This window comes from Ranitomeya variabilis, chromosome 1, assembly GCF_051348905.1.
Source record: "Ranitomeya variabilis isolate aRanVar5 chromosome 1, aRanVar5.hap1, whole genome shotgun sequence".
Taxonomy (NCBI): domain Eukaryota; kingdom Metazoa; phylum Chordata; class Amphibia; order Anura; family Dendrobatidae; genus Ranitomeya; species Ranitomeya variabilis.
The window spans coordinates 67,414,592-67,429,390 of NC_135232.1; the positions used below are offsets into that span (position 1 = coordinate 67,414,592).

At 46.1% G+C, this 14,799-nt stretch overlaps 1 protein-coding gene across 1 annotated transcript in view; it reads right to left on the bottom strand.

The window, feature by feature from the left end:
- Nucleotides 1-457: 457 nt before the first annotated feature.
- Nucleotides 458-14,799, bottom strand: part of LOC143805473 (von Willebrand factor A domain-containing protein 5A-like) — a 99,554-nt gene continuing 85,212 nt past the window's right edge. The window contains exons 14-18 of the mRNA XM_077284891.1: nucleotides 11,852-12,054; nucleotides 11,592-11,750; nucleotides 10,745-10,887; nucleotides 1,935-2,061; nucleotides 458-1,257 (exon numbers count right to left, since the gene is read on the bottom strand). Of these exons, the coding sequence (XP_077141006.1) occupies nucleotides 1,181-1,257; nucleotides 1,935-2,061; nucleotides 10,745-10,887; nucleotides 11,592-11,750; nucleotides 11,852-12,054 (709 nt within the window). The 3' untranslated portion in view covers nucleotides 458-1,180. The remainder of the gene's footprint in view (nucleotides 1,258-1,934; nucleotides 2,062-10,744; nucleotides 10,888-11,591; nucleotides 11,751-11,851; nucleotides 12,055-14,799) is intronic.

Genomic DNA, 14,799 nt, shown 5'->3' on the forward strand with positions numbered 1-14,799 from the left:
CACGTATATGCACACACACACACACACACACACACACACTCACTCTCTCTCTCTCTCTCTTTGCAAGAACGCAGATCCCGCAGTGCAGTATATACTGTATATGGTGCATGTCGGGAAGGGGTTGAGAGCATACAAAGGAAAGGTTTGAACATTGGGAACTTTTCAAATTTTTCACCAAAAATTACTATATTTTCACAAATGAACACAGGTTGTATCGAGGTTTTGGGGTGAAGGGGTTAAAGAGTGTTGCAGTGCCAGTAGAGTAGTAATTGCGATAGTAAAAGGGGGATGCAGCTGAAGTTTCTGTATTGCTGCATACCATGAGAGGGGAAGGGGGAATTGGCATTTGGACATCTGATTGGCTCAGATCACACAGCTCTTATAATCACAATTAGCAGCATGCTCAACAAGTATTTGAAAATAAGAAAAAAAAAACGCAATAAAAACACAAGTTAGATGCGTAACACGTAGTGGCCACCGGCCCATTATGTTTTATTAGTGTAACTACAGGTATAGTGCAAGTAAATCAGACAGGTAAATCCTTAAGAGTAACCTTCATTTTAATTTTCTAAAACTGAAAGTAAGCAACATTGTAATATATCCTAAAGAAATCTGCTGCGTTCTCCTCCTGGTCTGATCTTTATTCTTTATCTCTTAATTCAGGAGTTGAAGTCTGTATTTAGTGAACACAGATTCTTTTATTATTGAGATAAGAGATGACAGTTGGTACTTGTTACATTCTATGGAGAAGGGGAGGAATTTGAGGCAAACACTTTCATTTCAGGAGAACTTGCAGCAGAATGCCTGTGTCTGCCTCTAACTCGTCCCCACTCCATAGAATTTTAGAAGCACCAACTGTCATCTGTCTTCACTGACTACAGATTTATCCCTGAATTGAGAGTAATATCAGGCCACAAGGAGATAGAAGCAGATCTCTCTGATAAGTGTATGACAAAAGCTTCTCATTTTCACGTGTATTATTGATTTATGAAAACCAACTAAAACGACGGTTACTCTTTATACTTCCTCTCAATAAGTTCCAGGTGAAGGAAAGGCAGTTCTTACACCCAATATTAGCATATGAGAGTTTATATTATATAGAAATCATAAACCGCTGCTGAGACTCCACGTAACAAGACCATTAATCAGGGCGACTGTTCGGCCGAGGAACATGCGGAATTCATCCAAAGACTTTACGATCTACAGAAGATTTCAGCAACTCGTTAGCAGCTTTGACAGATTCACCCAGAGAAGAACCTGGAACATTAGACATAAAATACATATAAAAAATTTAACTTGCCAATGCTCATCATTAGTGTCGGACTGGGAGGCTCACCTGTAACATCGACTCTGGCGGCCCACTAGCTACAGACAAACACCGCATTACCCTCATTCACAAATGTGCCTATGCTTCTATATAATAACCTGCCTTTGTATGCACAGAGCGAGTAACGTATATTCTGCTACAGAGGTGCGGGGGGCCTACCAGGGGATTCTCCGGTTTCCCCGTGGGCCAGTCCAATCCTGCTTATTATACACTACACACATATACATGGGCAGAGAATCACTTCTTATAAGATTTCTCTTTGTTTGGCTTTTATTACAGAAATTCAGTGATTTGTGGTCAATAAATAGTTGTAATAAAAATTATGAAAAAAAAACCCTACTACTACTAATTGTACAACCTTTTTTAACCCTTTCCTGACAGCAGGTGCAGGTATACAAAGCGGGAACTCTGTTACATAGATGTCAGCACTATGCTCACTCAATCTCAGTAGGTCACTAGGTCCACGAGTGTCAAATCCGCGGCATTTTCAAAAACAAAACCAGTGCTGCTTTTCTTACCCAACATCCCTATAATGACCCAGGTTGTGGCCCCAGGGCCAGTGCCCCAATAACTTTCCTTTAGCCACTTTTATTTGCTTGATACCTACCAGCTTTAGCCTTCACCAGGGCAATGGCCTTCGACTCCAGTAACTCCCATTCATCCCTCTGCTCCAAGCAGGAACTGTGAAGCCAGACCAAGGCCAGGATTGTGGCCCAAACCGATGGATCCATGTCCTGTAGGGGAAAGTATTTCCATCATCAGATTATTATATGTGTGATGTGTAGCGCTATGTGCTATAATCTTCAGTGATGATGATGGTCACTGTAGAACCACAACAGACATCTCAGTTGACAAGTCGTGGCTTAAAGGTGGGCTCACCGCCGGAGCCCACCTCAAAGCGGGGGATACTTCCAGCTGACGTACTATTCCGTCAGCTGGCAGAAAGGGGTTAACACTGGTCCGAGTGCGATGCGAAGTTTTCTCGTATTCTACAGTAGTGTGACCCCGGCGTTATCCTGAGACACACTTTTTTGGTTTTTTGGTTAACACCATAAAAATTTGCATGGAATAAAAAAGGTACACATCTCTGGAACTGTATGACGGATTTTAAAAAATTATGAAAAACCAAACACTAGGAAGCAGTGGGAATAAAACAAACTGGTAACATGACCTGGTGACAGGTTCTCTTTAGACAGAATCTGTCACCACATTTAACCTATCTAAACTACTATTAAGGGCATGTGGGTTATAGACTGCTGAGAACAGTCCTACCTGTGTGTCTCATATCAACTGCCTTGTTTGTGAGAAATCATCTTTTATCACCTTAAATGATGGCTTCCAGGCTCTGGAAAGGATGGTGCCTGGAAGATAATTTCTGGAGGCAGAATTATTATACATGAAGGCGAGTTACCAGTGTGATGTGTAATGGTTACCAGTGTGATGGCCGCTCTCTGCTGTCCTGCTCTCTGCAGAGCGGTGTGTGATTATACCTAACACATCAGCAGGTTCTTCTCAGATTCAACCTCCAGCTCACAGGCAGATAGGGCTGCAATATTATTACAATACAGCAGAGCTCAGAGAGCTGCAAAAGAGGGATTTTTGTGTACTCACCGTAAAATCCTTTTCTCCGAGCCAATCATTGGGGGACACAGACCGTGGGTGTTATGCTGCTTGCCACTAGGAGGACACTAAGTGATACAAAGAAAGTTAGCTCCTCCCCTGCAGTATACACCCTCCTGCTGGCTCTCAGCTAACCAGTTCGGTGCAAAAAGCAGTAGGAGATCAGTAACAACATATTAGCTTACAGCATGTCATATTATATATGAGAGTATAGCATATCAGATTATAAAAACAAGCATATACCAATACCAGGGTGGGAGCTGTGTCCCCCAATGATTGGCTCGGAGAAAAGGATTTTACGGTGAGTACACAAAAATCCCTCTTTCTCCTTCGCCTCATTGGGGGACACAGACCGTGGGACGTACCAAAGCAGTCCCTAGGTGGGGACAACATCAGATCAGGCCCTGTGTAACCGCTACTTACAAGTGCGCCACCGCGGCCTGCAGAGTCCGCCTGCCCAGACTCACATCTGTGGAAGTCTGGGAATTATAATGCTTGAAGAATGCATGCAGACTGGACGAATCCGCAAGCTTGCAGGGGTGTCTTGTCGACGCCTGGTGCCTAGAACCCACGATAGACAGGGAGATAGATGTCAGCCTAACACGGAAGGACTCCTGGATGGTGAAAGGAATACACCAGGCTAAATGGCCGATGAAGACGGCTAAACCCTTCCTGTAAACGTCAGGAAGCCTTCCTCTTACCATCAGGAAGCCCAAGATACAGTGTCCAACCTTCGGAAGGACACCGTGCTCGAGACATACCTACTCAGAGCACTCACTTCGTCCGGAATATGGGGAACTCATTCCATTTTGTGGACTGGTGCTGAAAGAGATGAGGGAAGAACTATGCCCTCATAACAGTGGTAATACAATACCACCTTGGTAACAAGGGACGGGGAAGGCCTGAGGACAACCTTGCCTTGAAGGAAATAAGGGAAAAAAAGTCTGAAAGGACCCGTTAGCACCGAAGACTCGTCAGGATGAGGATATCGCCGAGAAAAAAGGGGCGATCTTCCCTAATAGAATAGATCCCAATGATCTAACGGTATGCGATAGGGAAGAACTACAAGTGAAAACTTCCTGCGAGGTGGTCCCTACTTGCAGTTTTGTTGCAGAAAGGCAGAAAGCTACCAGCTCCGCAAGCAAACAAACTGACGTGGTCAGTGCGGATTTCCGAGGATCACTGGGGCCCTTTCTGCTTCTGAAAAGCTTTCGGAAGTAGTGAACGGGGAGTTGTGGAAACTGGTACCACGGAAGAACCAGAGCATGCAGTGCGATGGCTCTTGGATCTCGAGGCCGAACGAAAAACTCGAGTACACAGGCGATCAGTCAGGACGCCATCCGAACTACAACTGGAGAGCTCCAGTGAAGGCAGGTCTGATGGAAGACTTCCGGGTGAAGTTCCCACTTACTTGAGGCGAAACCCTGACGGCTGAATATGTTCGCAGCCCAGAGTTATACTCCTGGGATATGTACTGCCGAGATCACCGAGTGATAGATCTCGGCCCATGTGAGAATGTGGGGTACCTCGGCCATGGTGCCTGAACGTGGGTACCTGCTAGATGATTGACGTATGGCACAGCCGTGGCATTGTCCAATTGAATTCAGATGGGTTGACCCGCCATAAGGCAGTGGACCTACTGTAGGACTACCTTTCGGATCTCCAGAGCAATGATCGGGAGAAGAGGACTGGCATTGGAAGTTACTAGTAACCATTGAACCGGGAGAAAGGCCCTGGATGAAGAAGGAGCTCAGAGACTATCGTCTGAAAGTCTGCTTGACTTGCTGAAAACTAACGGAGCGAAGGAAACTGCTTCCATTGTCATCTCCATTTTTTCCTCAGAACCCTCCCAGCAAATCGAATGAAATGAGGGGATGAGTGAGCAAGTGCGCGAGCTCCCTGTTGAAGGACCATGACCTTGTCTGGAGGGAGAATTACCACCCTTCTGGAAGAGTACCGGATCATCCTCAAAAAGGATATCTGCTGGGATGGAAATGAGAAGTTGTCTAAGTCTAGCCACCAGCCCAGGTGAGAGGGTATGGCAAGTGATATAGACGACTTAGCGTAGTCCTGCAAGGGCAGGTAAACAGTCGGCCAAACAGGGCAGGACGACCACGCCTCTAGGTGCAAGAGGAACATGACAGCCGCCATGACCATTGCGAACACTCTGGGTGCGGTAGCAAGGCCGAAGGACAAGGTCGTGACTTAAATGCTGTTCACGAATGGAAAAGCGAAGGAATTTTTGAAGAGGGTAAGCATCCCGAATGTCGATGGATGCCAGAAACTGCACCTTTTTCTGTTGAAGTAATGGCTGAGCGGAGGAACTCCATTTGAAGAAGAAGAACCTTGTGAAAGGTTGTTAGAAGTTTGAGGTCCGGGATCGGTCCTACTTCTCGTTCCCCTTTTAGGAACCAAGATCCCTTAGATCTAGACTGTCCCGGACAACCCTTTCACTGTTGGTCGGGGCTGTAGGAACGTACGATCCTTCGTTAGTCTCCCGCTCAAAAGATTTGATTGACCAGCTGTACTGTCTTCAGGAAAGGGTTACTGGTGTGAATCAAAGTAGTTAAGGTCTCCAGGCAAGAGACCGCTGCTCTAGCAATCCATGCGGCGGATAGGGAGGGTAGAGGGCTGGACCCGTAGCCGCAAAACGGAACAAACCAGATTTGCTATTTGACAGATCGTGGCATTTTTAATTGATGACACATCGGGCAGGGATACTGGTAGGTAAACCACAGGAGATTGTACCCGGTTAATCTGCCAAGTGGCAGAATGCGCGGCTGCTTCCAGCAGGTCATTGCAGAGTTAAAAATTAGGAACCCTCGATCCACCATCCTCTTAACAGGGAAGTGGAGAGGGAACATCCGCCTTCTTGCATCTTCTGTTAAATAGTGGTGATGCAGAGTGGGGTGCTCAGACGCCCGAACAGGGTGCCTCTGTACATCCACAGAGTTCAGGTCTCCGGGTGGACAGGACAGGTTGTCTGGCGTTAGGCCTGGATGCAGAAGAGGATACCTGCCCGTCTGTTGATTGTGTGGGGAGATCGGCGCCCTTTAAAGGGCCTGTCGCCCTTAAAAATCAGACCAGGCATGGCGCCCCACGTAGAGGCTTCTGTCCAGTGAATCGCATATCCGGACTGGATGGCAAATGCTCTACGAGGTAGTTTAGTCTCCGTATGAGGGACACTGTGTAGTCTAGAGCAGGACCGGAGTCCTCGTCAATGTACAGAGATTGGATGATGATATAAATAGGCGAGTCATCCTTTACTGAAGCTCTGGCAAGTCCAGGTCCAAGGCAATATCCGATCCGTGTTCAGAGTCTTGTTGTCAGCAAATCCTTGGAGAGAGATCATGAAATGAGAACTTCCGTTTTGTAGATGCCTGTACGTTTCTAGAATACTCGCGGCCCCTGCTAGCTGACGGATCCCATGTAGGAGAGGGACCATGTATATCGGTCCTGTGAGCACTCCGAGCCACGGAGGGATCACGGAGGGATTCAATTTCTTGGTCACAAAAACCATGGGTTGCGGCAGTGACGAAGTCCACTGAGGGAACTAGTTACACTGGGATAAACTGGGATCAGCAGCAGAGGGCTCCTCATTTATGACCAGCTTCGGATTGGTCATGTGCCTTTAAGACCAGGGAATACTGGTCATGTGCCTTTAAGACCAGGGAATACTGGTCGTGTGCCTTTAAGACCAGGGAATACTGGTCGTGTGCCTTTAAGACCAGGGAATACTGGTCGTGTGCCTTTAAGACCAGGGAATACTGGTCACATGCCTTTAAGACCAGGGAATACTGGTCACGTGCCTTTAAGACCAGCAATACTGGTCATGTGACTTTAAGACCAGGAATACTGGTCATGCGGGTTTAGGTAAAAACTCGCAGCGAGCGAGAAGCGCCAATTCAGGGGGCGGAGCCACAGGCACGACGTGGGCGGAGCCTCGAGACTTCCATGAATAGGCCCAAGCCGGGGCCTAAATTTCTGCAGCCGGCGCCAGCGTAGAAGTCAGGGGCGTTGCTCGAGAAAATTGAACACTTCCGTGCCAGACGAAAAGCGCCAGGAAAAAAGGCAGAGCTGCCTTAGGGCGCCACAGTGCGCTTCCGGGGTGCGGCCTACACATCGGCCGAAGCCGGGGGCTAAATTTTGTAGCCGGCTGGAGCGTTACCTCAGGGAGGTGGGCCACAGGGAAGCCTGAGACTGCCTGTGAATATCCCGCTGCAGAAGCCCATCGCTGGCAGGATCCACTCACCATCGGTGCGCGTCCCGGCATGGAGCCGCCGCGGATGTCGGGTATTGCAGCGTGGACGGTGCAGGGATAGAGGGATAAACCTCAATCCATCATCCCTTTTGTTAGGGAGGTGGAGAGGAACCGTCCGCCTCCTTGTGCCATCCGCTTTCACAGTGGTGGGACAGTGGGGGCTGCTCGGACGCCATAGAGAGGGGCCTCTGTACATCCACGGAGTTCAGTCCGGGTGGACAGGGCCAGTTGTTCGGCATTAGGCCTGGCTCCAGGAGAGGATACATGGAGGAGACACTCCATGTGGTCGCCTGCTGCTGGTGTGGGGAGATCGGGACCGTGAAGGCACCGTCGCCCCTGAAGTGAGCTGGGCGGGGCTCCGGCGGTTGGCGGGGATTTCAACTGCGGCCTAGTCCGGCTGAAAAAGCCGGGGACTAAATTTATGGAGCCTGCCGGTGGAGCGCGTCGGCGGGCCGCGACGTAGCGCCGAATGATTGCCGCTGGCGTACCGGCCAGCGGCACCTCTCCCCAGGGACCAGGACCGCACCTTCCACGCAGGCAGTGTGAGGAAGGAAACTACTCACCACCACCGAGCAGAGATGCAGCCTCTATTGCGAGGGAATAAGCTCAATCGATCCTCCCTTGGCCGGGAGATGGAGAGTCTCTGTCCATCTTCATATGTGCCTGCCGCAGGGGACTTATGGCTGTGCCTGCCGCAGGGGACTTACGGCTGTGCCTGCCGCAGGGGACTTACGGCTACTGTGGGGACTACATGACGCCAACAGGTGAGGGCTTAATTGCGGAGCAGCCCGGGAGATGCACATAAGAGGTATACTGTATGTGCTCGCCATCTTACAGGGGGGAGATCGGGACCGTATAGGAACCGTCGCCCTAGCGTAGATTAGGCGTGCCCCAGTCGTCGCAGGAAAGGTACGGGGGAGGTATACTCTCCGTGCTCGCCTGTTGATGGTTCGGGGGAGAGCGGACCCTAGAAAGGAATCCGTCGCCCCCTTCACTCCGTTAATTAAAAAATAAAAATTTACAGAAAATAAAAATAAAAAATGTTGGGGTCTGAAAACAGACCCAAGTGCCTCCTACAGACACTAAGCAAGAACTGGTTAGCTGAGAGCCAGCAGGAGGGTGTATACTGCAGGGGAGGAGCTAACTTTCTTTGTATCACTTAGTGTCCTCCTAGTGGCAGCAGCATACACCCACGGTCTGTGTCCCCCAATGAGGCGAAGGAGAAAATGTGTTTGCAGGAAGACAAATGCCATTTCTCCCGTTAGGTAACTCCTCTTCATGTATAATTATCTCTGGGGGCAGAGTTATCTTCCAGGCACCATCCTCCCCCCAGAGCCTGGTGGAAGTCAATTATATGAGAAAAATATGGAATAAGATATCAGATGGCAGATATCAACGTGTCATTTTATTCAGCTTCCTATGACCTGCATGTCCATATAGACGGCTCAGGAGAGAAAATCCTACTGAAAAATTACTTTTAACCCTGCTGGTCTATTTTACCAGAAATGTTTTATGAATCTGCAGATTAATTATAGGGATCTGCAAATTGTGGTTCGGCAAGTTTGCTATAGATAGGTGTTATTAAGGTTTTTTTTTTTTTTTTTTTAACTCTTTCTGTATGAAACAATGATTGTTAAACATGTACTGTTTTAATGTTTTATACAGATCTCCCACCATATTTTCAATCACATAAATGATTTACAGCATCATTTTGGATTATCTATTGCATCTATTGTTTATTGATTTCTCCAGTTCCTGCCGGCCGCTGCACGCAATACATTTGCAAGTTACTGCAGATAGATGGACATTGAGTGCATTTGTTTCTCTGTAATATATAAGCTCTTATTGACTTAATTATTATTATTTATTCATATAGTGCTATTTTATTCCACAACGCTGAATTTACCCCGTGAAAGTCATGAGTGTCCATCATTTGGAGAGTTGAATAACAACGTGGCGAAGACGTCCATTGAGTGAAGCGGAATTGGAAAAGCTTGCCCACGCCTCAGATTGTGAAGAACATACCCAACTGGAGAAAGTGTCCAAAGATGAGGCTCACATAAGTGGTGGGGAAAGTGATTACGAGAATTCTGATTCTAGAGAGGACTGATGAGGCGCGATACCCAGACAACTCGTCCGATGTGAGCAATGCAGTCTAAAAACAAAAAGGTCATTTGGGACTTGGAGCCTTCTTCCCAGGGAAGAAAATTGTCCTCTGCTAACATCAGATAATTCTCTAATAACGAGCCGCTATCAGAGAAGTTTGGGATAAATGGGTAGAGATTCTTCCAAAATGATACAATACTGGTGAAAATGTCACCCTGGATGAACAACTTGTGGCATTCTGAGGTAGGTGCTCAGTCATATAATATATACAGAATAAACCGGCAAAATACGGCATCAAGATATACCGAGTAAGCCGGCAAAGTAATGCATCAAGATATACCGAGTAAGCCAGCAAAGAACGGCATCAAGATATATTGAGTAAGCCAGCAAAGTGCGGCATCAAGATATGCCGAGTAAGCCAGCAAAGTGCGGCATCAAGATATACCGAGTAAGCCAGCAAAGTACGGCATCAAGATATACCGAGTAAGCCGGCAAACTAAAGCATGAAGATATACAGAGTAAGACGGCAAAGTACGGCATCAAGATATACCGAGTAAGACGGCAAAGTACGGCATCAAGATATACCGAGTAAGACGGCAAAGTAAGGCATCATGATATACCGAGTAAGCTGGCAAAGTACGGCATCAAGATATACCGAGTAAGGCAGCAAAGTATGGCATCACGATATACCGAGTAAGCCAGCAAAGTACGGCATGAAGATATACCAAGTAAGACAGCAAAGTACGGCATCAAGATATACTGAGTAAGGCGGCAAAGTATGGCATCAAGTTATACTGAGTAAGACAGCAAAGTACGGCATCAAGATATACCGAGTAAGGCGGCAAAGTACGGCATGAAGATATACTGAGTAAGACAGCAAAGTACGGCATCAAGATATACTGAATAAGGCGGCAAAGTACGGCATCAAGATATATCAAGTAAGGCGGCAAAGTATGGCATCATGATATACCGAGTAAACCGGCAAAGTTCGGCATCAAGATATACAGAGTAAGGCGGCAAAGCATCAAGATATGGACACCTTGTGGTTGCAGCACGTCATTCACTCTAAAGGCTCAGGTATATACAGGAAAAAGCCTGGAGGAAAACCTGAAGAATCAGAGTATGTGAGTCATTTCACATTTTACATATAGATTAAGAGAACAAAATGTGACAACTTTTTTTTTTACATCGCACCAACTTGAGGAGTTGCTGCCCCAAGTTCTGACTATACGGTTGCTTATTTCTGCCATCCACTCAAAGATGACTCATTCCTTTCCCCCTGACGGATGATTTGTGAGGTGGCCGCTTCCCCTAATTAGTACAGAGACCCCCGTCAGTCCGTCCAGCATGAGCTACTATAGTTACGGTCTATATTGAGGTATATCCCAGAGTTACGGTATGTACACCTCGCCATATCTCATAGTAGTTACCTTGTCAGGGCAGCTTTCCAGGAAGTCTCCTGAAGTTCCCAGGATTGATGCCAGCTCAGTGGAAGGTTTCCAGGAGCCATCAGCATTCTGCAGTGAAATCAGCCTGAAGAGAGCGGGGGTCTCCAGCTTGTCAGGACCTTCATCTGTCACAGACAGTAAGATGGCTACATGTTGGTTTACCCAAAAACGTCACCATAAATCTGGCCAATAAGCCTGCATATAACATCTGCTCTTTGCTCGCCCTGGTGGCAGGCTTGTGCTTCATGGATTTCTATATTAAAAGAGGAGTTCTCACTAGTCCCAAATACATATATTTTTTTTACTTGGGAGAAATGCCGCTGTTCTTTTGAATCTGGCAATAGTTCTCTTTTGTACCTGTGACTCTCCGTTTATATGACGCCCCTCTTCCCTGTATGAAAATCTTGTCTTTTTGGCCAAGTGGGCGTCTTCTAAGGGACCACGCCCTCTTAGCTGCAAAGCAATATTTATACACAGTGAAAAACGCAGGAACAAAAAGGAAAACATCGCCCGATTCAAGAGAACAGCGGCATTTACACCAGATAAGAAAGTGACAATCATAGCAGATGATCGGTCGGGTCTATGAATACCGTAATGATATGGAGCAGTATTATATGCTGCAAAACATGGAATAAGAATTATTAAAATCTTCTGGTTAGAATTTAGGAAAACGGAAATACTGAAACAGTCATCTTCATAAAAGCAGTGCCCCTTTTGTGCAAATGCTACAGGTGGTATTGCAGGTGAGCCCCTTTGAAGAAAATGAGGATGAGTTGCATTACCACCCAGGACCTGTAGGTAAGTGTACCCGGCCAGGTGTCAGACTTACCATGTGCTTGTTCTTCACTCTCCATCGTTAGTGACTCGATCACTGACACTGCCCCACAGTCTGCAACCTCTAATGTTGGATCTGCCATGCTGCAGAAAAACATAGGGACGGGTGCACAATATGCCACACCTCTTGGATGAGACATGCCATAAGCCATTGCTGAAAAAAACAAACAAAAGAAGCCAAAGTCACCGATTTTAACCTCCATTGACCCATATCATGCTGGATGATCTAAACCCACAGGGCTCTTGTACCCTTACCAACAGGAGGGTTGAATCTGCGCACAGGACTGGTCTCCACGGGGGCCTTGGTGTCCTTGTTAACAGCTACAAAGGCCGTGAGTGAGGAGATGACTCCAGACTGTAGACTGGTCTCCAGGATTCTCTTCTTCACCTCCTCGGAGTCCGGGTCACTCTCCAGCTGGGAGATCAGATTCTTAGCTGCCAGTCGGTGGATAGTGGGCCTGTACAAGGGAATACGAGACTGGATCACAAACGTGTAAGCACTCAAAGGATTTTGTTTTTCATAAACTGTTACTACAAGCGAAGATGACGATCTTATTAGAGAAATAAGTCACTTTCCCCCTCCCCATTTAGCCTCTTATTCCTTATCCCTAAGCATAGCATAGGCTATTTGAGATTCTAAACATGGCCATGCACTTTGGTCTTAAAAATGGCTGTGCGTTGCGACCCTACACCATGTTTGCTGCTGCCCGGAACATCTATACAGCGGAGCGTACATGTTTATGACGCCACTGGGTTATTTTTACCCACCATGCACGCAGTGTGATGAGGACTGGTGGCAGAAGAACATTATTTGGTGCTGTCTGCAGCACCCATGCACCAATTTATTGGCAATATTAGCTTTCTATATAAATTAGAGCAAGGCATGATACTGTTCACTTCCCCTTGAGATAGAAACAGGCAAAATGCGTGTCAGGGTAACCTGTAGGGCTCTTTATCCTAGAGACACCATGGGGAAGCCATATACTAGACATTAATTTGTGAATTTTTACTGGGATACATATGGGCAACACAGGTGGGCATTCACTTCTTGTCTGCATGGATTTCCTGTTCCTTTGTCCATAAATTTAGCACAGGGTGGGCCATTTATATGGATACACCTGGGTGGGCCATTTATAAAGTTGGATCCAAAATGGCTGACTTCAAAATGGCCGCCATGGTCACCACCCATCTTGAAAAGTTTTCCCCCTCCCATATACTAATGTGCCACAAACAGGAAGTTGATATCACCAACCATTCCCATTTTATTTAGATGTATCCATATAAATGGCCCACCCTGTGTATTCCATATAAATGGCCCACCCTGTACATTCCATATAAATGGCCCACCCTGTATATTCCATATAAATGGCCCACCGTGTATATTCCATATAAATGGCCCACCGTGTATATTCCATATAAATGGCCCACCCTGTATATTCCATATAAATGGCCCACCGTGTATATTCCATATAAATGGCCCACCCTGTATACTCCATATAAATGGCCCACCCTGTATATTCCATATAAATGGCCCACCCTGTATAGTCCATATAAATGGCCCACCCTGTATAGTCCATATAAATGGCCCACCCTGTATATTCCATATAAATGGCCCACCCTGTATATTCCATATAAATGGCCCACCCTGTATATTCCATATAAATGGCCCACCCTGTGTATTCCATATAAATGGCCCACCCTGTATATTCCATATAAATGGCCCACCCTGTATAGTCCATATAAATGGCCCACCCTGTATATTCCATATAAATGGCCCACCCTGTATATTCCATATAAATGGCCCACCCTGTATATTCCATATAAATGGCCCACCCTGTGTATTCCATATAAATGGCCCACCCTGTGTATTCCATATAAATGGTCCACCCTGTATATTCCATATAAATGGCCCACCCTGTATATTCCATATAAATGGCCCACCCTGTATATTCCATATAAATGGCCCACCCTGTATATTCCATATAAATGGCCCACCCTGTACATTCCATATAAATGGCCCACCCTGTGTATTCCATATAAATGGCCCACCCTGTATATTCCATATAAATGGCCCACCCTGTATATTCCATATAAATGGCCCACCCTGTATATTCCATATAAATGGCCCACCCTGTATATTCCATATAAATGGCCCACCCTGTATATTCCATATAAATGGCCCACCCTGTGTATTCCATATAAATGGTCCACCCTGTATATTCCATATAAATGGCCCACCCTGTATATTCCATATAAATGGCCCACCCTGTATATTCCATATAAATGGCCCACCCTGTATATTCCATATAAATGGCCCACCCTGTGTATTCCATATAAATGGTCCACCCTGTATATTCCATATAAATGGCCCACCCTGTATATTCCATATAAATGGCCCACCCTGTGTATTCCATATAAATGGCCCACCGTGTATATTCCATATAAATGGCCCACCCTGTATATTCCATATAAATGGCCCACCCTGTGTATTCCATATAAATGGCCCACCCTGTATATTCCATATAAATGGCCCACCCTGTATATTCCATATAAATGGCCCACCCTGTATAGTCCATATAAATGGCCCACCCTGTATAGTCCATATAAATGGCCCACCCTGTATATTCCATATAAATGGCCCACCCTGTATATTCCATATAAATGGCCCGCCCTGTGTATTCCATATAAATGGCCCGCCCTGTATATTCCATATAAATGGCCCACCCTGTATAGTCCATATAAATGGCCCACCCTGTATATTCCATATAAATGGCCCACCCTGTATATTCCATATAAATGGCCCACCCTGTATATTCCATATAAATGGCCCACCCTGTATATTCCATATAAATGGCCCACCCTGTACTATGAATCTGACTTGCTTTTGCCCTAATGTACTGTTGGCTATTGAAGTTCCTCCTGCACTTTTTTTCCTTCTCATTAGGCCACATTCACACGTTCACTGCTTGGTCAGTATTCTACCTCAATATTTGTAGCCAAAACCAGGAGTGGGTGATAAATACAGAAGTGGTGACGTGTTTCTATTATACTTTTTCTCCAATTGCCCCACTGCTGGTTTTGGCTTACAACTGCTGATGTAAAAAACTGAACGTGTGAACGTGGCCTAGACAATTACTATATGTACATATGAAATTTTATGAATTTAAATATTTTTTTAAAAAATATAAAATTTATTTTAATTT